The 21,707-nt window shown below is 49.3% G+C and overlaps 9 protein-coding genes across 9 annotated transcripts; 3 read left to right on the top strand and 6 right to left on the bottom strand.

Annotated features, from left to right (window-relative positions):
* Positions 1-165: 165 nt before the first annotated feature.
* On the bottom strand, positions 166-1,641 carry N7481_004729 (LLM class flavin-dependent oxidoreductase; the record flags this gene model as incomplete). Its single annotated transcript, XM_057263948.1, has 1 exon — positions 166-1,641. One exon carries the CDS (start codon positions 1,639-1,641, stop codon positions 166-168), a length of 1,476 nt encoding a protein of 491 aa, XP_057125609.1.
* A 2,298-nt stretch (positions 1,642-3,939) lies between these two features.
* N7481_004730 (slipin family protein) lies at positions 3,940-5,121 on the top strand (the record flags this gene model as incomplete). The annotated part of the gene is made up of 3 exons (XM_057263949.1): positions 3,940-4,123; positions 4,195-4,312; positions 4,380-5,121. The coding sequence occupies 3 exons, from the start codon at positions 3,940-3,942 to the stop codon at positions 5,119-5,121; spliced, it is 1,044 nt and encodes a 347-aa protein (XP_057125610.1).
* Positions 5,122-5,788: 667 nt separating this feature from the next.
* N7481_004731 (uncharacterized protein) lies at positions 5,789-6,865 on the top strand (the record flags this gene model as incomplete). Its single annotated transcript, XM_057263950.1, has 1 exon — positions 5,789-6,865. The coding sequence occupies one exon, from the start codon at positions 5,789-5,791 to the stop codon at positions 6,863-6,865; it is 1,077 nt and encodes a 358-aa protein (XP_057125611.1).
* A 292-nt stretch (positions 6,866-7,157) lies between these two features.
* Positions 7,158-9,125, top strand: N7481_004732 (glycosyltransferase domain-containing protein; the record flags this gene model as incomplete). Its single annotated transcript, XM_057263951.1, has 2 exons — positions 7,158-7,292; positions 7,476-9,125. The coding sequence occupies 2 exons, from the start codon at positions 7,158-7,160 to the stop codon at positions 9,123-9,125; spliced, it is 1,785 nt and encodes a 594-aa protein (XP_057125612.1).
* Positions 9,126-9,501: 376 nt separating this feature from the next.
* N7481_004733 (uncharacterized protein) lies at positions 9,502-9,917 on the bottom strand (the record flags this gene model as incomplete). The annotated part of the gene is made up of 2 exons (XM_057263952.1): positions 9,502-9,564; positions 9,678-9,917. 2 exons carry the CDS (start codon positions 9,915-9,917, stop codon positions 9,502-9,504), a joined length of 303 nt encoding a protein of 100 aa, XP_057125613.1.
* Positions 9,918-10,502: 585 nt separating this feature from the next.
* Positions 10,503-12,358, bottom strand: N7481_004734 (cytochrome P450; the record flags this gene model as incomplete). Its single annotated transcript, XM_057263953.1, has 5 exons — positions 10,503-11,598; positions 11,687-11,820; positions 11,876-11,899; positions 11,957-12,172; positions 12,224-12,358. 5 exons carry the CDS (start codon positions 12,356-12,358, stop codon positions 10,503-10,505), a joined length of 1,605 nt encoding a protein of 534 aa, XP_057125614.1.
* Positions 12,359-13,179: 821 nt separating this feature from the next.
* On the bottom strand, positions 13,180-14,967 carry N7481_004735 (putative C2H2 transcription factor; the record flags this gene model as incomplete). Its single annotated transcript, XM_057263954.1, has 1 exon — positions 13,180-14,967. The coding sequence occupies one exon, from the start codon at positions 14,965-14,967 to the stop codon at positions 13,180-13,182; it is 1,788 nt and encodes a 595-aa protein (XP_057125615.1).
* A 2,070-nt stretch (positions 14,968-17,037) lies between these two features.
* On the bottom strand, positions 17,038-18,925 carry N7481_004736 (putative choline transport protein; the record flags this gene model as incomplete). The annotated part of the gene is made up of 6 exons (XM_057263955.1): positions 17,038-17,656; positions 17,722-18,064; positions 18,113-18,335; positions 18,389-18,714; positions 18,806-18,826; positions 18,895-18,925. The coding sequence occupies 6 exons, from the start codon at positions 18,923-18,925 to the stop codon at positions 17,038-17,040; spliced, it is 1,563 nt and encodes a 520-aa protein (XP_057125616.1).
* Positions 18,926-19,712: 787 nt separating this feature from the next.
* N7481_004737 (flavin monoamine oxidase family protein) lies at positions 19,713-21,289 on the bottom strand (the record flags this gene model as incomplete). Its single annotated transcript, XM_057263956.1, has 2 exons — positions 19,713-21,061; positions 21,115-21,289. 2 exons carry the CDS (start codon positions 21,287-21,289, stop codon positions 19,713-19,715), a joined length of 1,524 nt encoding a protein of 507 aa, XP_057125617.1.
* Between the last annotated feature and the right edge of the window lie 418 nt (positions 21,290-21,707).

Below are 21,707 nucleotides of genomic sequence, written 5' to 3' on the forward strand. Positions count from 1 at the left end.
GTTCAGAAATCATAGCTGTTAGATGTAGGTAAATGTAGAGCTTTGTTTCCATTTCAGATCATGAGTAACCATATCCGCAGGTCATCTAGTAATGTTTTGAGGAGCATTATCAGGAGGTATCTCATTATTAGGCTCGCTGGAGCCCCGTGAGAATAGGAGGCTATCTTATTGCGCCTCTTCCAGGCTGTAGGGAGGTACCTCCTCGCCCTGTCGCCAAAAGTACTTTGCCCCGGGGTGCGACTCTGGGAGTCTTGACTGGCCCTGCTTTCCATATACATTCTCCCGGAAAGTTCCTCCCTTCACGGCATAATCCGACCAGAAAAGACCGCGGCTCTGTAACTCCGGCAAAAGAAGGCGAATAACATCGTCAAATGTATCGGGAAGACTGGCATAACTGAGGTTGAATCCGTCCACATCGCCAACGGAGACCCATCGCTCCAGCTCATCTGCAACCGTCTCCACACTACCAATAATCTTGACACCGTTACCACCCAGAGTCAAATAATCTGCAATTGTTTTCTTATCCCACTTTTGACCCTCGGTTCCGGGCACGGTGCTTGCCCAGTGATTAACCATACTCCGGACAGCGGGCTGCTCCACAAACCGGAAGTCCTGGTCATCGGTATAGGTCGACAAGTCGTAGCCAGTCCAGCCTCCAAATAGAGCCAGAGCACCTTCACGATCACCGTACGATTTTAGTTCATCGAACTTGGCTTGAGCCTCCTCGTCGGTCTCAGCCACAATGACCAGCGCCCCAGCGATCACCTTGATATCTTGCGGGTTACGGCCTAGATCAGCCGCCTGTTGACGAATGCTGTCAACCGAAGGGCGCACCAACTCCGGCTTCTGCGCGTGGAGGAAAACGGCCTCGGCGTGTTTTGCTGCGAAGGCCTTGCCGGCAGTTGATGTTCCTGCCTGAAGGAGGAATGGTGTTCGCTGCGGACTGGGCTCACACAGGTGAGGGCCGGGCACTTCGAAGTATTTCCCCTTGTGATTGATCTGACGAACAGCTTTCGGGTTAGCATAATGGCCCAGCGCACCCTCCGGCGGACCATTCTTCGAGGCCTCTTGTCTCCATGTCACCGCATCGTCTCTCCACGAGGCTTCCCAAAGTTTATAGGTGACATCGAGGTATTCGTCGGCAATGCGGTAGCGCTCATCGTGCTCAACCTGGGTGTTCAGACCGAAATTCCGCGCTGCAGAGTCGAGGTATGATGTTACAATGTTCCAGCCAATCCGACCGTTGCTGAGGTGGTCGACGGTTGAGAAGCGGCGGGCGAGAGCGTAGGGTGCATCATAGGTGGTTGAGGCGGTGACGCCGAAGCCAATACTCTCCGTTGCAGCTGCCATGGCGGGAATGCTGTACAGGGGGTCGTTGATCGGGAATTGCGCGCCGGCTGGAATGGTCGGGTCCAGATTGGCAGGTCCCTTGTAGACATCGTAGCCGCCCAGGACATCGGCGAAGAAGATAGCGTGGAATTTGGCATCTTCGAGCTTTTTGGCGAGCGCAATCCAGTACTTGATGTTCTTGTACTCGGAGCCCTTGTCGGTTGGGTAGCGGAATAGACCTGGATTCAAGTGTGCGGGGGAGTGCATGGCGAATGCATTGATGATGAGTTGCTTCTTCTCGGTGGAACCCATGATGGCGTACTTGTCTGATATCGCGAGACTGAGTTGGGAGGAATTGAGGGAGCTCAGAAAGGCAATTGAGTCTTTTTAGAGGAGGCGCGCTCCTATTTATTTATCTATTGAATTTTTCTTGTAACACATTTTCTTGTGTAAACCCCGCAGGATAGTAGGAGTGGATGGCGTGCAGCTCCTCGGCAAGACGTGAAATTGGAGTCTGATGGCGTCAGCAGCTTTACTCTCTCGGGGATATCTTGCGCGGTGGAGGGGTAGCTGTGGTATCGGAGGGTTTCGTAATGGGTTTATTTCCCAGATAATGATGAAGTACCCGGCAAATAGTCAGTAAACATTGGCAGCTTTGATCATGTTTGGTGTTGTGATAGCTCGGCCGATAGAAGTATACCTCCACCTAGGCATAGATTAGTACTGCACAACACTACTAGAAGATCCTAGTGCTAAGCTCATTCTTCATAGATATTTCGTATCCCTGGAAAGCTCCTAGGTTCACCTTTATTGGCATGGGTTTTCTAACCTAACCCCCTATGTATTTCATCCGTGACAACTTGAACATCAAGTTGAAGCAGTGGTACTTGATGTGGGGAAAGCCGTCCACGTAGTACTATGTACAACCACATCGTCCCAGTACCAACTAGTTAGTTACTAGATCTTGAGTCCGTTTTTAATTATCTTAAACCTCCATTTCATGCATTTAGAAGATCACAAAAGATTGAAAAAATGAAAGTATTGTAATAGAGGGAGAAGATCAAAGATAGAAGCTACTCTAACTACATGCTCTAAGTACAATGCTCCAAGCTTGCCCAATCATAATAACAATCTCCACCTGTCAAAGCATCCGGCCCTGCAGAACCCCGAAAAATGAATGTACTAAGTGGTATTGCTGCCACTGGTCAGCTAACCCCTCTAACTACTAACTAGTACCTACTACTGGCAGCAGTAGCTTTATGCGAAGGACCAGTCTGCATATACCACAAACGGTGGAAGCCGTCTACTTTGCCCAGCGTATTACGTTGATCATCCCGATGACAATAAGGTGGCAACGGTAGTCATTGGCAGTGTCGAGCGTATTGTTGTACCAAAGCGCTCCCGAGCCAACATCCCCTCGACAAAGCCCTCCGATCAATCGATCAACCAACTAGCCCGGTCCATCGGGTCCCTCTTTACCCCTCTACATCCCCCATAAGGAAAATGCATGGTGGGTCGATATCAACCCAGAGTTAATGCGGCACTGCCCCCCTGGCAACCCGCGGTCAGACGATCACGAGGTTGGGGGCCAATTAGTTAGAACTTAGAACTTAGTGCCCAGTCTTTACGTCAGTTCAACCTACGCGTGCGAGGCAATTATATCCAACCAGAAAGGCCTCCTCAATGTATCCGCTTAACCCGATCGGTGATTAACCTTCTGCGCAGCAATAATCGAAGCTTTGTTCGTAGCTCAGCCTCTTCCCACGGCGGCTCGGAGAGAATCAGCCTCGCAGGAGCCCACCTCCACTTCACCCCCTGAGTTCTTCCGTTGGGAGGGGCCGCTAGAAAACATCTGGAAAACTGTGGGCCTCACGTGTGGAATGACGAGGGCCGAGAAATTGCCTAGATTGCCCAGATATTGCCCAGATAGGGCCACCAGTGATCCCCCCCTGTGCCAAGCTGCATACCAACGACACTCGGTACAACGATAATAAACATGCGAGAAGAGTCGAGGAATGGGAATGGAAGGATTACATCCAGGCATAACTGCCATAACTGTATCTCTATCAGTCCATTGAAACATACTTCGGTGTGCCCGATCACATCCGCAGGACAACCACTGGCACCTGTGTACTCGAGTGGTACTCGTGTAGATTCTCGTTCTCGTATTGCCGAGACCAAGAAAACAGCCCTACCAAAGTCAAGCGATCATAGTGTTTACGTACGCCCCAGCCGGATAGTCGGCACTCGGGAACTTGAAGGTGTGTTGGTGGCCAGTGGAGGTGGAGTATCATCCCGGGGCTCTTTGCGCCCGGGACTCAGCCATTGGGGGCTTAGAAAGAGTAGCCTTTCAAGTTGATGGCCTTGGATGAAGTTGAATGGACAAGGCCGAAACCGAACCCAAAGTTCGCCCCACTGCGGAGAAGCTGATCGGATTGTACATTCAACTGGACAGAGCTCTTTACTCTGTAGTAGTATTTAACTCCCAGTCCTCCCCCTCACTTCGGCCTTTCTTTCCTCCACGTCTTTGGAAGATTCCATCCTTCCTCTCACCTTCAACTTCAACTTCACTTCAACTTCATCTCCTCATATCTCTCCCTCTATACCAATATGTCTACGAACGGCGCGAGTACCGGCAAGGCTCCCGCCCAGCACCCCGAGTCATCGCGCCATGATGATCGTGGTCTGGTCAAGGTCCAGCCCGCCCGTCTGCAGGACCTACAGCCAAAATATGCCTCTAGAATTGACCATGGCGAGGACAACCCCGAAGCGCATGGATGGTATTCGCAGTTGAGTATGTCGCCCTTCTTCTCCTGAGCCATCGCATTGCATTGCATAAAAGCTGACCTCTTATTCCTATTCTAGTCCACAGCCTTGGTGAATGTATCGGATTCTGTGGTGCCATACCCTGCTGTCTCTGCTGCCCCAATCCCTTCAAGCCCGTCGACCAGGGTCAGGTTGGTCTTGTTTCACGATTTGGCCGGTTCGTACTACCCTAACCCCCCCTCACCCTGCGTTGGCACAACAACCCGCTAATGGAATATCTCTAGATTCGAGCGCTCCGTGGATCCCGGTCTGGTCAAGGTCAACCCGCTCAGTGAACACCTCACGACTGTCGACGTCAAGATTCAAATCGTCGAAGTTCCACGCCAGGTCTGCATGACCAAGGACAATGTTACCCTCAACCTGACCTCCGTCATCTACTACCAAGTTACTTCCCCGCACATCGCCGCTTTCGGTATCTCCAACGTGAAGCAGGCGCTCGTAGAGCGCACCCAGACTACTTTGCGCCATGTGATCGGAGCCCGTGTCCTCCAGGATGTGATTGAGCGCCGCGAGGAAATTGCGCAGTCCACATCTGAGATCATCGAGGAGGTCGCTGCTGGCTGGGGTGTCCTGGTTGAGTCCATGCTCATCAAGGATATCATCTTCAGCAATGATCTGCAAGATTCACTTTCCATGGCCGCCCAGTCCAAGCGTATCGGTGAGAGCAAGGTGATTGCAGCTCGTGCTGAGGTTGAATCTGCCAAGTTGATGCGCCAGGCTGCCGATATTCTGTCTTCGGCTCCCGCTATGCAGATCCGCTACCTGGAAGCTATGCAGGCAATGGCCAAGACTGCCAACAGCAAGGTTATCTTCCTGCCTGCTGTCAATCAGACTGCGAATGCGCAATTGGCCGCCGCCGACAACGCCGGCGAGGGGCCCAGCAGCCATGGAGTCCAGCAACAAACCGGCATTCCTGACGATGGATTCCAACGCGCGATGAACGCTCGTATTGTCGAGGACATCTAAAGGACAGGCTTGGGCTAGCTGGAAAACGCGGGTGTGGTCTCCGGATCTGCCCTGAAATGATGTTGCTTCGCATGAAGATATGACTCTTGCCTTCAGTTTGTGATTTATATTCCTTGCTTGCCCCTGGAGTTTGCGGAAAAGGCCTTTTGCCTGTGGTCTGGTCGCATTCCCCAGGGATTCCAATTCTTTGTACTATGGTTGGCCTTTATTGGGTCCATGACGATACCCACCCTCTTTTTGCTTTATGATTACCCCTCAGTTCTGTATTTGCCGCATGGCTATAATAATAGCTTATAGTTTAATCCGAGTCAATTATTTATCCTATCCGTTGCGCAAACAACATTGACATTATATGAAATCACTAAGCTCTAATGTAAAATCGTACTTCTATCCAATCATAAGCCCTTGGAGTTCCGAAATCTCCGAAAGAAGAGAGTTCAAGTTTCAAGCTTCATAGCTCCAAGCATTGTAGACCTTCGCACCGTCACCGCCTTGAGGAAGTGGAGGAGGCCGCGGCCAACGTGGATGATTAGCCGCCTCCATTCAAAGTCCTGAAGCTGCTCCAAGTCCTTGCATTCTTCCCTTCAATAATATATCTTTCTGGTTGGACTGAGGGGTGTCTACCACTGCGCACCAGTACCCGGAGACCCTTTCATTCACGGACAAGATGACTTCCTTAACCACAAGATCGACCACCAAACAACCACCATCCCCCAAACCTCCAGCCGACACGACACCCAACTTCGCCGACCCGAACTTCGACCCCGCCGAGTTCCTCAATGAATCCCTCTCGCCTTTGATGGTGGCATCTCTACAACCCAATGCTTCTCGATCACCCGGCTCGGTGCCTCTGACCGAGCTGTCCGCACAAGTCCAGACCCTGGTCTCGCAGATCAGTGCTCAGAACGTGCGTCTCTCCAGTACCCTCTCCCAACTCAGCGATGAGATCCTTAGGAGCGGTGGACGATTGGCCTACGAAGTAGAAGTACTACGGGGAGAGACAATTGGCTTGTCAGAAACCCTGACCGATGTTTTACGCGACGACATCTCCAAATTCGTCCCGGTGTCCTCGACGGAGCCTTCCGCTGGTCGGAAGACAGAGCCCGGAGAAGAGGCAACGACAGGAGAGACGGCCAACCCAGAGACTACAGAAAACGAGCAGGCTGCGGACGTGCAGAAGAGTCCCGCGACAACGACATCAACGGATCCCGAATACATCAACAACCTCCGCACACTCAACCAGGTCCGATCACGACTCGAAGATGTTGTCCAAACATTCGGCGATGCGATGGAATGGCCCCTTCCACCCTCCGAAATCTCCTTCTCCTCGTCCTTTATATCTGTTTCCGGACCCGATTTGACCGCCGGTGGTCATGACCAAGAAGAGAAGGGCCAGGAAACCATGAAGAAGCTGCGCAACCAGATCACCCAGTTACTGGAGAGCGACGGGGGTGGACGGACTGGACTGGATGCTGCCACTCATCGCATCGAGACTCTGCGAACATTGGCGACGGTATGGAAGGGGTCCGCTGAGGAGAAGGCGCGACATCGGTTCGTGGATACACTGGAGAGGCTTGTGGAGGAGCGTCGGCGTATATTAGACCATCAACAGACGATTGCCGATCAGAACCAGCGTGGACCCAAGTCGCGGACTGAACAGAAACGTGACAATGACAGTGGGGGACCTGGTGGAGGGTTGTTCCGGAATCTTCAGCGATTGCGGGAGGAAATCTACCTGGAGTAGAGGGAGAGGGAAGGGAAGGGGAGGAAAGAGAGGAGAGAATATCCAATAAATACAGAGTTTAATTCTAGAGATATGTTTGATGTGCCCGATGTGATAGATAGAGATATAAGTGTGTCCATCCCCGGCGGGTTTCCTCGTGCGCCGAAAACGGGCGCCGATCAGCACCTGTTGTCATCATCTCCCCTCGAATTGCGTACTTCCCTTCTTCAACATCCTGAAACAACCCGCCTTGAACGCTCTACGATATGTTCTTCTCGCCCCCAATTCGATTCTGAGCCCCCGAACGCTGAGAATGGCCTCACTTAACCCATCGCCACGGTTTGGGGAGCCCAAGTCATCGGCTTCGACCTTGCTGCGACAGCTCTATCACTATCGCCCACGAACACAAAGGGCCAAAACCCTCGCCCTCTCCGCCATTGCATTTCTTGTCTGCCTATGGCTGCTTCCATCGTCGTCAAGGGTAACTCAATTCCTTCCTCCCATTCCCCAGCCGCAAAAGACAATCATATCTCCCATCGCTTGCTTGGTCGTCATTCGTCATTGCGGCGAACTGGCGAACCCCCACGAAACGCCAATGTCAACGCCAACGCTAACGCAATACCTCCTCTAGCAATCCGATCCCGATTTCTGGACCAAATTCCCATCCCGTCACCCATTTCCAGGGCGCCCAGAAGATGCGCAGGTCGCTCTTTCTCCTAAATCAGGCATCACAATCAACAGCACTCTCCCTCATGATCTCGAAAAGACCAACCCGTCCCTGCACCTCCTGGTGCCCGCCACCAAGGGCTCCCGTGGCACATGCCGAACGCTAACCTCGTCAATGATTCTGGGATACCCGCCCCCAGTAATCATCGGATACGGACACGAAAAGCACGGTGCGACCGAGTTCGAGCGCATGGTGGATCGCATTACGCGCGTGCGCAATTACCTCCGCGATAGCAAGGCGGTTAAGGATCGGGACTTCGTGCTCGTTGTGGATGCCCTGGATACATTCTTCCAGTTGCCCCCTCAGGTCCTCGTTAAGCGCTTCCAGCAGATCCTCCGCACGAACAATCAAAAATTGCAGAAGAAGTATGGGTTTGCGGTGGTCCCGCCGTCCAAAACGGGTGCCTCCTCGGACCTGGTACAGAAGTATTCCCAGCGAGTGCTATTTGGCGCCAGCAAGATCTGTTATGCTGATTTGGAGGAGGACCCCGGTTGTATATCCGTGCCGGAGTCCTCATTACCTCCAGATGTTTATGGTTGGAAGACAGATATCTACCCAGATGGACACAAAAACCGGCCCCGCTATTTAAACCCCGGCGCGGTAATCGGCCAAGCCGCCGATTTGAAACTGATATACGACGAGGTTCTGCGTGCGGTTGAGCAGCGCCACAAGAAAAACGGTGACTACCAGGCTCTGACGCAGATGTATGGCCGACAAGAAGTGGTGCGGGAACTGGAGCGTCGCCGGACGACCAATGGCGCCAAGGAGTGGCTTTACAATCTGATTGGGATCTCCGATGCATCCAACCTTACGGGTATAACTGTCCGACTGGAAACGGGCCATCGCTACGAGTATGGGATCGGAGTCGATTACAAGTCCGAACTATTCTTCAACCAACACATGTCCCAAGGCGACGTCGAATGGCACAAATTTAGCAACATCACCAAGTCATCCATGCTCCAGGCTCAGTTCAGCGTCCCCCGAGAATCCCGCATGCTCCTCCCGCCAGACATCGCAGCTCTCCCGAACCCATTCAATCAAAGCCGCCTTGTAAAGCAACAAACTACCATCCCGGAATGGAACTCCACTCTCGACAAATTGCCCACCATGCATGACCATACGTGGAACACACTCCCACTCATGACAAATCCACATTCCGCCTCCGTCCCGGTCCTGGCACATATGAACGGCGATCCGAAACTACGCAACGCATGGTGGGAGAAGATGTGGTTCTTCCCCTGGGGCCGAGCCCTGCTCCGAAAATACGTGCGTGCCTCGCAAGGTTTTGAAGCCGCACAGTCCGCACTTCTAGGCGGACAGGACTTGTGGGATGTCCGCGGTGGACGAGGCGGGCTCTGGACTGACGATACGAGTTGGATCAAACTTTCTGAAGTCTGCGAGGGACAGGAACGGGATCTTTTCGACGATGATCTTGGCCCTTGGTCGAAGGAGAATGGGGATCCGGATGCGCCTGTTTATAATCAGTTTGGGAAACTGATTCGAGGCAAAGGGCCTGTGGATGAGGAGGATCAGTTTAATTTTGACTTCTGGTGAAGTTAGTACCCGGCCCTCTCTCTCGTTGTTTATTTTTTGTCCTAGATGAACGGGATCTCGCAGTGGGACTCTCTTTTCATTATTCACCTTTACCTTGTGCATGTTCCTCGTCCTGGGACAATGTTCTGCTTGATACCACATTTCGTTTTGGCTTTGGGTTAGAGCATGGCTGCTATGCTACGTGGCTGTGTTTGGCGTTTGGGATGATTTAATTGAAATCATATCATAGAGTTGTTAGTTTTGGTTTTTAAATTCGTGCACATACATTTCGCTGAGAATAGAAACTGCGTTCCCTGTATTACCTTACCTCCAGGGCTCGATTGGAACTAGATTCGTAAATTGTTATTGAGTACCTAACTAACACCATGATCAATTCTTAGAACTTAAAGGTAATCGTCGAGTCGATCTTGACACCAGCACGAAAGTACGTATTCAGATGCTGGAGAGAACCGAAGTCAGTTATGCGCTTGAGGGGGATGAAGTGAAGTGAAATGTCCCATCGAGTCGCGGTTGATGAGGTAATGTATTGTAGTCCAGACAAGTAGAACATACCATGCGCAGGTTGTTTTTGTTCATGAAGTATTGATCACAGTCAGGACAGTATCGCTCGAAATGCTTCTGGGCCCGCATGTGCTGGTCTCGAGCAGCGTCCGAATCAAACTCCATTGTACATGTTTCACATTCGAATGTAGGCCAGTGGTTGAGGACATTCATGTGTTGGTCGGCAGCCCTCTGTGAACGGAATTGATAATCACATGTCCCGCATTGGGCCCAATGGGCATAGTCGTCCATGTGGTCGTCGCAGTCTTCTTGGTCGTAGAACCCATTGTCACAAGTTGCGCATTACATCTTGGAAGGTGCCAGTGGTGGATTGGTTTATCGGACATGGGAAAGTGAGAGAAGATCCCATGGGATACCTCGATGACAAAGTGTGAGTGGAGATGAAGGGATGAAATTTGAAGAGGATGAGAGAGTAAGAGAAAGACAGGAGCCCTGACCCTGGAGGGTGGCAGGTGTTGTGAGGGAAAAGTGGAAGAAGTGAGTGAAGGAAAGGAAAGCAAACCTTGGAAGTGACGGGGGACTACCTTAAGGTAGTCACAACAGCCCAAGTCTACCATGACCTACATTCAATTACATGAGACGAAGACTCAGTCCAAACGAGCGTCATTCAAACACCAAGCATTGATCGAGATATGATGAGTTCGTTAGTCTACTAGTATTTACTAGTAGAGGATGGCTCGTACTATGTAAATGCAGCCACCCCACTTGAACCTGAAGCCATGAGTAGGTATCCTACGGCATGATACACATTGGAGACGACAGCCAGAACTTGAAATAGCTTGATTGAGCTCACTCAACATGATATAATGAATATAATCATACACCTTTCTCCACAGGCGAGTCGAGCCACTGCTTTTCAGAGTCAAGAAGATCCTCTTGGAGCCTCCATTCCTTAATTACCATGGCTTCTCGTTCCTTTGATCTCGGTGTGATGCTTGCAGGGAACGGTTCTGGCATACAAACAAACCCTTGCGTAAGACGCTCAGCATCTGGTATGATCTCGTTTCCATGGGAGTCCTTAGCGGGCTTAATTGTAAAGGCCCAAAGTATGCCCACCATTCCAAGGAAGAGACTCCTTTCGGCGACATGGATCCCTGGACAAATGCGGCGTCCTGCCCCGAAGGTAAATGCATCTCGCTTAGAAGGGTCGGGATTGGCCGCGGCATCGCCGAAGCTTTGGAAATCGTCTTTGTACCGATCGGGATTGAAAACCCGGGGGTTTGGATGTCGTTTTGGATCCATACCAATAGCCCAAACATTGTTCAGCACACCCGCGCCTTTTGGTATCAGGTATCCCCTGTATTCATCGTCTTGAGTGACGGCGTGAGGTACTGCGCCTAAAATGGTAGTCGGCATCCATCTTAAAGTTTCCTTCATGCAGCCACGGATGTACTGTAAATCCGCAAGGTCGTCCATCACAGGCAGTCGATCTGGACCAACAATACTATCGATCTCTTCCTGTGCTCTGCGCTGAACATCAGGATACAGTAGCATAGCTTGAACAAAAGCGTATAATGTGCTAGAAGTGGTGTCGGATCCTGCCTCCAGGAGAGTTCCGGATATGTACGCAGCTTGATCATCGCTGAACTCTTCCTTCTGCTGCACTTTATACATTCCTTCGCTGAAGCACGGCTTAATGATATTATCCTTTATGTCAGATTTTGCCTTCATCCAATGGCTGAGATAAAGTGATTTTTCATTGCAGTGCAACTCTTGAGCCTTCCGTTGCGCTGGGATAAGAAACTCCGGCAATTGTCGCAGAAACGGGAAAAAGTCGATGATAGCTGCCGTCCCTGTTTGATTGATTTCTGCAAATTCAGAAAAGCCGTCAAAAAGCTGCATCATCTTTGGATCTTCATAGGTTGGAGTTCGCCATCCGAAGACCATTGTAGTTGTAAGTGCATTGGAATATCTGAGTAAGGAATGGCGGGATATTAGTATGGGGTCTTCCATGTTCGCATCTTATGTCCTATTGCTCAGGTGATGGGGCAGGAAAATACCTTCGGATATGATTCAGAAAATCCTGCGGCTCTTTAAGGAATTGAAATAGCATCTGGCGATTTTCCAATATCTGATATGGGAGGTACTTTTTGGAAGTTGCTACGTTCAACAAGGAATGAACCATTTTGCGGAACTGATGGCATGTCAGTAAACACTCTTGGAGATTATGAAGGATTTCAAGTTCATACACCGCGCCATTTGGGGCCATAGCCCTTGAAGAGTCATTAGCAAAGCTCACAAAATATGCAAAGAATAGGGTGAATAGATACCATCATGAGTAGCCTGAGGTTGCCGCTGCAAAGTGTTTGCCCAATGTACATCTCCTGGCGATCTGAATAGATGCCACTTCTTTTATCGAGGAGATCCTTGACAGCTTCATCGCTTGAAAGAACAACAAGACACTTAGTTCCAAGCATGAGACTGTAAACGGACCCATACTCTCGGGCCCACTTTTCAAATTGTAGATGTGCATCCTTCGAGGGCATCTGTATGGGTTTTGGTTAGAAATACGGACCAAAAAAGACCGACTGACATACCTGATGAATGTTTCCCAGAATTGGCAGCGTTGGAGGCCCCGGTGGATAGTTCTTAGGCCGTTGGCCAATCGATAGGATACGGTATACAATGAATAGGGCAATCAAAGACCCCAGAATAAGAGTTATAGGCAACATGGTGACGTGTGAACCTGAGGAGGATTTGATTCAAGAGAATTTTCCTCCTACGTTTTCTACGTTGCTTTTATAATTTCCTGTCCTAAGATCACTCATGTATCTTCGCATCCTATTCATGGGGTTGCCGGAAAGCATGTGGGATGATATCGGGGGCTGTGGGATGGGTCGGACGCGGAGGTGGGGGTGGAATGTATTGAGCGAGATCCATGGATTACATCGGGACATATGACGAATAGAAATCTTTGTAATGAAATTCAATCAAAAGGTTGGAAATAATCTGTGTTTAAAGTTTAAGAAATTATCTTTGATTTAAACTTGGATAATTTTACTAGTAAAATGTACCCAAATATCCGAGAAGGGTGGATGCATATTTCATTATATCAACATTCATATCTGGAAAGTTTGGAAGCCCGTGATAAGATCATTGACTTGTCGCATGCTAGTTTGATCGTATTTACTCAATATTGGGTCCAGGACCGAGTCATTCAGAAGCGATATACTATTCTGAGGCAGTAATTCGGCTACGGCGAGTCGATCTGCCATAAGGTTCGCCAAGAGCCAGTATTCTGCACAATAGCGATAGAATCCGTTCCTTTTCCACATAGTCTCGGGTTGAATATCGTTTTCGTCAACCAGAATATGGGGTGAAGTGCCTGAGGAGCCCGAGGAAGCAAACAACTGCCACGAGGTGTGCCAGTTCGCCAAGGTATAACGAATTGAAGTCAGGCTTTGGCACATGCTCACCGAGTTCCGGTACTGAAAGATCTGAGAGTGAATCGCTGCGATTTGTCAGTGATGCATTTGGCTACCAAAAGTAGAAATCACTTACCAGAGGCCATCGCGAATAGATTGAGTTGGCCCAAGGATGCAATCGAGTGCCGCATGGTCGGTGATAATTCAGGTTGAGAGAGCGCCTCAAATGCGTGCCGGAATGAAAGTCCCCAGTATGCGCTTCCGGCTGGTAAATGGGATTGGATTTTTTGATGGCATAGATCTGCCGTCTCCGCTTGGAAACATGCTTCTGGAGTTGCCATATTGATGTTCATCTCCTTGAAGACCATCCGAGGAGGTAGATTATTGAAGATAACGAATGCAGTGTCGAGTAGAAAGATCCATGTAAATAGTCGAATCAGCTCCTCCCTTGCAGCAAACTCTTTCCATTGGAAATCAGCCCTCACAAGAGTTGCATAGTTTATGTGGGTCGCGGTTGTGATTCCGATGTCTCTTGCAGTAGACACCAGATTGGCAAAACGGAATCGGCGGATACGGCTTTTGCTGCTGTCGGTACCCTCCCAATTTTGATAGAGGCAGACTATGTAGGCGGCCTGAAGGGCCTGTAGCTTGGGGCGATGAATGGATATAGTATTATTCGAGACCGGATAGCCCAAGTCACTGTTGAAGTCGTCATCAATGAAGACTATCTCCTCGACACAATTTAGCCACATTCGTGCATCTTCATTATCTGGCATATCGGGAGAAACACAGGCACCCATGAGTGCCATTGCTGCCAAAAGGGCGGGCTTTGCTGACACAGTGTCAAAGGAAGGCCTATGCACGAAATTGACGTTGGGGTGCCAGATAGCCCAGTAAAAGCCAAGGTATTTTCGAAGATTCGCAGGCGAGAAGAATTTTAAGCACGCATACTTGAGAGATGATGACCATTCCAGAGTCACAGGGCTGTTTCGGGGTTTTACAGTGACCACCTCTTCAACCAACATAAGAATCTCGTGAGTCTTGAGCGAGAGCGGTTCACTTAGCCAGTTTTGTGGAATGGAATCAAAATTGCCGGCGTCGCTGATGTTATCCAAGAGAAGAGGGGAGGCTGAACTGAATTTCGAATGGGGCTGTGACAAAATGGTTGATGTGTGTTGTAGAATATCAAAATTCTCAAGTTCCAATGCCGAGGCGACCTGTTCTCTCTGCTCTTGTGTTCCGCAGTCAAAGCTCAATAAAAGACCCGTATTACTTGTGAATCGGTCCAGGAAAGGCAATGAATAGCCACATGTGGTATTGTCAAGAAACTGAGCATCGGAGGTGATTTGTGCATAATCAGGCCAGGGTAGACTGGAACAGTCCAACGCGTTTTGTCGAAACAAGCTATCAAGTGGAGTGGAGCTGAATGTTCCTAGCCCCTGGCCAGGCATACCAAAAGGCGTATCGGAGCTAGTAGATGGGGTAGCATCGTGACGATGTTCGTTTGAGACTAGGGCTGAGGCACCCTGATCAACCGTAAGGGCGATCTCGTCGGAATTCGGAGTGGAGTAGAAGCAAAGGACGCCCTTTTTGGAACACCCTTGACACGGTTGATCCGCATTGCACGCCTTTTTCTGGCGGACACACCGGTCGCAAGCGCGTCGTTTTGCCCCTGCTTTTGATGGCCCACCCCCACACGTTCGTAAATGGCGTTTGAGTACATCCCCTCTCTGGAAAGAGCCGTGACATGATTTGCATCGAAAGGGTCGGTCTGAAGTATGGGAACTGGATATGTGGCGACCCAGATGTTCGCGTCTTTTATACTGCTTGTCGCATATTGTACACCGGTATTTCAGGAGGCTTGGTGATGACTCTTGGGGTGTGGTCGCTCCCTGTGTGATATTCTCGTCCGACATAGTTTCTCAGCGATAAGAGGTCATCAGGATCCGTTGAAAGAGCCCGGGGCTGTATTTTGCGGGGCGAGGAATAGAGTTGGCTAGCCTGTGGTGACGGTTGCTGGCTTCGGTAGTTGTGAAGAAGATGATCCTCATTGGTTCGGAAATAGAAGGCATTTGATCGGATATAACCAGGAGGCGAGTTCCAGTCAATATCCGAATTTCTAACAACTTGTATGTATGGCATTTTTATAGATTCATTATAATTACAAAGCAGTATGCCCAAAGGAAAAGCAAAAAAAAGACATCCGAATTGTTTTACATGATCAATGTTGGTGTTGTTAGGGTCAAGTTTCGCGTCCAAGACCCTTTCTGGCGCCAAATTCCCGGCAGCGAGTTTATAGCGGAAATAATGTTGTTGAACCTGGTTTTCACAAAAACTTGCTGCAACCGACTTGTGAAGAACGTCCGATGTTCAGGATCGGTAGAATCCGCAGCACCGATAAAGCATACCCACACTAGGGCGTGAGCACCAACTCGTTCAGGATCAATCTGACTAACAAGCTGTTTCAGGTTTTCGACGAGCTGCCACTGATCCTCATCAGAGGATGTGCGACCGAGGTAAATATGTGACGCTTTGATAAAGGCCATCCTTAATCTAAGAAGGAGGTTGCTGTCTTCCGAATCCGTAGGAGTGTCGTAACAGATCCAGTCGAGATAATTCTCAAGCGGCAGGCGAAGAGCATTAATTCCCTGGGTCTCTCCTAATAACGGCTGGCCTAGAAACTCAAACCTTGATAATATCGTAAGTAATGTTTTCTAGAAGGGGTTCGGTCGACATACATATGCGTTTGCTGAGTCAAAAAACGTTTTGTGGAAGAGTTTATATGCCCAACATTCTGGAACAGGCACAGAAGAGTTTGTAGTAGGTGACCATATTCGGAGCTACCCGTGATGGTTTCTCCGACCAATAGGACAATAATAGTTGCCCAGGTTCCTTGATTGAAAACATGATCGGGCGAAGCTGAAAACGCGTCCTGGCGAAGTTGGGAGATAATAGCTGCACGGCCTTGATCTACGGCGCCTTGGTAGTCTGGGTGAGAAAGGGCGAAATGCTGAGAGGCAACAACACCCACTGCTCGACGTAACAAATCATGGTCACAAGCTAGCGGTAAAATGATGTCTCGGTAGCCATTTGCAACATGGTCTAGTACCACCATGACAGGTGCAACATGTTCCGCAACTGCATAAAAGTGGTTAATTGGGTGTGTTTGGGGGGGTCAAGAATACAAGTATCTCACAATGTGACATGGACATGCGAACTTGAGAGTCCATTGGAGATATCCAGTATGGAATCGATTCCGACGAGCGTGTTGATGAGCGTGAAACCAACTCAAGAGAGCTGTCATCGGGTGTTCCCGTTGCCACTTGGCTTAGAGCCTCATCATCTCTAGCCTGTTGAGGCGCTTGCGACTCGCTCTCGGAGGGATCACTAGATTTTTTCACGCGTCTAACGCGTTTCGGCTGGTCATTCTTCCATCGAATTTTGGAAGGAGTCGCGCTCGGAGCATCAGGTTGAGGCCCAAAGCCATCCCTAAGCTTGCCACGTAGAGCGGGCCCTGAGAAACGAATTCGCCCCGAGCCCGAGCAATGGATTCCCTTTTTCAAACATTTATTACAACTGGGCTCCGAGTTGTCGCATATGATTCTGCGCTTAGTGCATTCTCTGCAACCTGCGGCAATGAAGGAATGCCGTCAGCATTTCGGCGTGTCACGTTAGGAATTGATGCCCTGGGCCACCGAGACTCACTCTTGCTCTTGCTCTTGCTGCCAGAATTTGTCATCGGCGTCGCGTCAGTGCGGTTTTCTCTCTACATGTATCCCGGTAGTACTCCGTGGATGGTGATCATAAATCTGGTGAAACAAAAATAAGAAACGAACTCGCAGGTTGGCCGCCTCCACTGTGATAGCGGGGGGGGTTCCGGGCCACCGGTCCGAGGCGGAGAGACTACATTCTAGCCTCTAAATGGTCAAATGGTCAAATGGTAAAATTTACTTCGTAATTGATTCCCATAGGCTTAGTTACATCGATCACTCGCTTGACTGTAGCAGTCGCGGTCCATGGTATTTCGTCCGAGCGTATAACGCCCAGTTGAGGATCCCACACAGCGCCATGACTCCCAGAACCGCAGCTGTGTAATTCATGCTGCTTCCCGATACTGGCAGTGAGGTTGGAAAATCATAGAATATCAGTACCAGGATAGCAAAGCATATAGTGATAATATTGGCAGCAAATCCACTGAGTCCGGGTAAGCGAAATGATCGGTCCCGGGGTAGCCAGGTCTCTGATCGCTTTCTATACAGAAGTAGAGCAGCAGGGAAGGCGTATGAGATATGCTGAAGAACAAGACCGGTTCCGATAAAGGCATTGAAGGCAGATGAAGAGCCTAGATAAACACATCCGATGATGAACATGACAGCGAAGTTGAAGATAAGTCCCCATACTGGGACTTGACACTGGCTGTGGATTTGACTCAGCCAATGGCTTCCCATAATCGCCCGATCTCGAGCAAGAGACCAGGTCAATCTCGAAGCAGTTTGCTGGGCACCGATGAGGGCAAAGGTTGCTGCACAGCAGAGAAGAACGATGAATACTGTTGCGGCTGTATTTGATTGGGTCGCTTGACGCCACATTTCGTAAATCGGCACACTATATAGTAGTAAGGACGATCTTAGTCGGGTCAAATTATCAACTCGTAGGAAATTTCAACATACCCAGTGCTGGAGGCAACCACCGCATCAAGATCGCTGGTACAGTATAACATGGCGATCATGAATGCAAATGAGGTGACGAATCCAATTATCAGAGTGCTCATCAATGCCCGAGGAACGACGATGGCAGCGTCTATGCATTCTTCGGCAAGATGAAGCGCTCCATCAATCCCAGCATACATGTAATTAGGTGTGACGAGGCCAGTGAGAAAGGCAACCCCGCCAGAACTCCACCCACTACCATTAAGGAATGTTCCCCAGACATTAACAGATGGCTCATAATGTGGGGCAGATTTTGCAACACAGGTAATTGTAATTACCAGAAAGCTAGCCAGGGTCACGAAAACTATCAATGTAAGCAGAGCCCGGTTGGTATGCTGAGATGAAAACTTACAGGATACATCATGTATCCAGAGAGACCGCTTCAATAGAGTTATGTTGTAAAGCAGGACACAGCCATTAATAGCTTGATAGATCAGGAAGGAGTGCCATGGCTGTGGGGTAAAGTTCGGGTTATAGAAAACAATCATCCCCACGATGCACTGGGCCGGAATGATGGCAATTCCCGTGCAGATGGCAATCCATGAAAACATATTGATGATACCACAGCAGTAACTCTATGTCAAGTCAATGGATTTCCTTCTTGAGAGGCACGATTCGAAGATCTTACCAGAGATCGATTGACCCTTTTCGGCGCCAGTATAGAAGTCCAGTGGTATTGCCCTCCCGCAGTGGGGTAGACGCTGGCGAGTTCAGCGAGGGTTAATGTGCACGCTCCAACCAAAATGAACATGAGAAGAGGCCCATATATCAGTGTTACTGGACCTCCTTGGGAGATAGCAAGAGCAACGGTCCCAGCCAACCCCGCCCAGCTATCACAGATTACCCAGCTAGCCGATATGGTCTCCAGATAACTCATTTTCCGACCCCCTTCGGTGTGAAGATCAAGGCCTTTAAGCTGAACTTGGCCAACTAAATTCTCCATCTGCCCTGGCTCTGAATATCGTTAGTCATGTGAACTATAAAATAGGCGAACAAGTGATTGGATTTGGGATGTGATAGTTGGGTGACATGAAGGTGAACTCACGCCTTTCAGCCTCGATAGAAGCTATAGAAAGGAAACATTAGTCGATTGTAGTGGAAAATATTGTATGAATAGTCAATAAGTCAACATACCTTTCTCTACTTTCATTTCATCGGATTCCATTGCGTTTTAGTCTCAATGACGCCTAATAAAAAAAAAGGAAATAGTTGAGATGTAACAAGCAGACCGGTGGGACAATGCTCTGCTAAAATACGGACAGAACAGTCCTCACATGAGTATATGCTTCGTATCATAAACGCCAACGGAGCATGTCTTATCATTTCACGGTGACGATGATAAGGTGAATTGTGCGGGGAAATATTATTACCAAAAGCAGAAATAAAGGAGAGAAAATGGTCGCCCCGGGAAGTATAATTCGAGTGGCAATTACGTCTTCACGCCATAAGGGGCCCTTTCCGAACCTGATAATCACCAATCATCTTCCATGCAATAGGTCTCACTCCGGATAATGATCATGTGGGGGGTGAATTTCGCTCGAAGGCGTTTTGTTAATTAACCCCGCATATTTCAAGAATACTGATGAGTGCAGAAAGACGTAGAAGCAGATCGCTCCCTTGCTCAATTTTGAGCCCTTCACCTTGTTATCTTCCAGGAGTCCTTCTTCGGATAGGTAGCTTAAGGGTTTCCGATTTGATGGTTAATATCAGACAAACCCAGAGGCTTTTCCTGGCTGACTCCATTACTAACGCACGCGTTCTCCAAATTTAAATGGCCTTCCAGATTTTCGCAAGGTTCTGAATGGAATTGAACAATTTTCTAGGAACTATGTATCGGCAAGGCTGTGGATTCAGGTGCGAAGCCGAACTTGAAGGGTATGAATTGCAATTGGACATGAATATGTTTTAGTTCGCATTTTAGATGAACGTAGCTATTTTAATAATGTTGGATTCTACAGGTGGGATCGGAGTGGAGTAGATCGAAGCTCCTCCTTCACCGTAAGAGCTGCCCGGGTACCCTCCTCGATAGCCCCATCAATGAAGCTGCGCCATCCAATTGCCCAGTCGGAGTTAGCAAAAAGTATGTTTCCATGTCGTTGACGAAGCGCATCGAGCGAGCTGGAGATGAATCCTGGAGAGGAGAAAAACCATGCTCCCTTGGCAAATTCGTCCTTGGACCAATTATGGAAGACCTTCAATTTATTAGCTATTTCCTCGAATAGAGGAAGGCCAGGGGAACTCACCAGGCGCTGAATATCCATGTTTCCAGGGGCCATGCTTGTCACGGCCGCTTTGGTTGCATTGACATCTTCCTCGGGGTGGATGTGATTGTGCTGTCCTCCAAAGCATACAATGTGCGTATTTCCAGCTGGCGTGGTCCCATCTCCGATCGCGTACGTGAGTTTGTTGAACGGATAAGAAATTCCAGTCCAAGAACGCATATCCTTATTCGATATCTCAGCATGAACCTTGACACACTGGTTGACATGACCAATCTTAGTTGCCTGCGTGCGGATAGGGTCAAGGGGAGGATTGAAAGTGATGTCGTTAAGCACGTTGAGCGGAATGGTGGAAACCAAGCGCGATGCTGTAAAACTGCGACCATCGCGAGTTGTTACGGTGACTTTCTTGTCCTCATTCTGAATCGACTTAACAGGACTGTTAAATGCATAGGATAGATTTCCTGTCGATAGTGCTTCGTTGAAGAACTTTATGGCAAATGAGGATTGGCCTTGCTTGAACTTGAATGAGATGAGGCAGTCCATGCATCCGCGGTAGGTGTAGCCACACAAAGCCCACCAATGTAGAAACTCGAAAAAGCTGGTTGTTTCGAGGGTGCCACAGCTGCAGAGCAGAATAAAGCTTTCCAGTCCGATTCGTTCATTTGGAGTGAGAGACTGAGAAATGACGTTCAGACGATCTAAAACTGACATCTTGTCGTATTTGCGTGCATCAGGGTTGTGGAAACCGGCATAAGGAAAGGGGACAAGTATACGACCCATGTCACCATCGACGTTCACAAATTTTTCCAACGCCGTGGCAAGTAGCGTATCCTCTTCCTCGTGACTCATGGTTGTAGCATGTTTGTCGGTGCGCAATTCGAAATAGTTGACTCCACGGGAGAAATCGAAAGAAGGCTCCAGCTCCTCTCCCATCTGGTACCTAGAGATCTCCCGCCAGACATTCGCCTGGTGCCAATGGACCCAAGTACCTCCCATCTCGAAGGGGTGACCTTCGATATTAGACGACCAAGATCTCCCACCAATGCGATCGCGGGCTTCGACAAGGAGAACTTTCAATCCTGTATGGAATCAGTGATTGCTCTCGGCAAGTGAAGAGCAGGGGCTTTCATACCTGCTACGCACATGTCTCGAGTGGCTGTGAGACCAGAATATCCACCTCCGATGACAATGACATCCCATGGTGTGTCTGAGGTGATTTTTGTCGATGGGGATATGACACCAATAGATGGGACACCTTGTTTCAGTCCATTCTGAGGAGTCCATTGAAAGCCATCGCGGGAGGTCATCGTGGAAGAATTAAACGCTCTGGAATGCCTGACCAGGTGAGTGGCAAAAACTTCTAAAAACCTCCAGCAGAATCCTCGCAAGTTCAAGTTTAAATGATCGTGCGAATCTCGCAGTAACCACTGGCAGTAGTATATATACTAGTAGGCTTCCAAGGGCTTCATGCCCCGCTGCCAACTAGAAGCAGCATCGGGACTCCGACTCGGAAAGCTCGGGTTTTCACATCATACCCAGACATGTCCAGGGAAAGACAAAAAGGGCTATTAAAACGAGAGATAGGAGATAACAAACCCCACAAACGACACCTTGTATTCCGAAGAACCGATGAATCTGGGTCGCGATCAAGCTGGATGTTGGTTGAAGTGGGTCATTGACAAAATTACCAAATTCGGGCATAAAGGTGAGATTTACTCTAGACCA

This window comes from Penicillium waksmanii, assembly GCF_028829765.1.
Source record: "Penicillium waksmanii strain IBT 27052 chromosome Unknown utg000004l:1.0-5674109.0:1.0-5678898.0, whole genome shotgun sequence".
NCBI classification, from domain to species: Eukaryota; Fungi; Ascomycota; class Eurotiomycetes; order Eurotiales; family Aspergillaceae; genus Penicillium; species Penicillium waksmanii.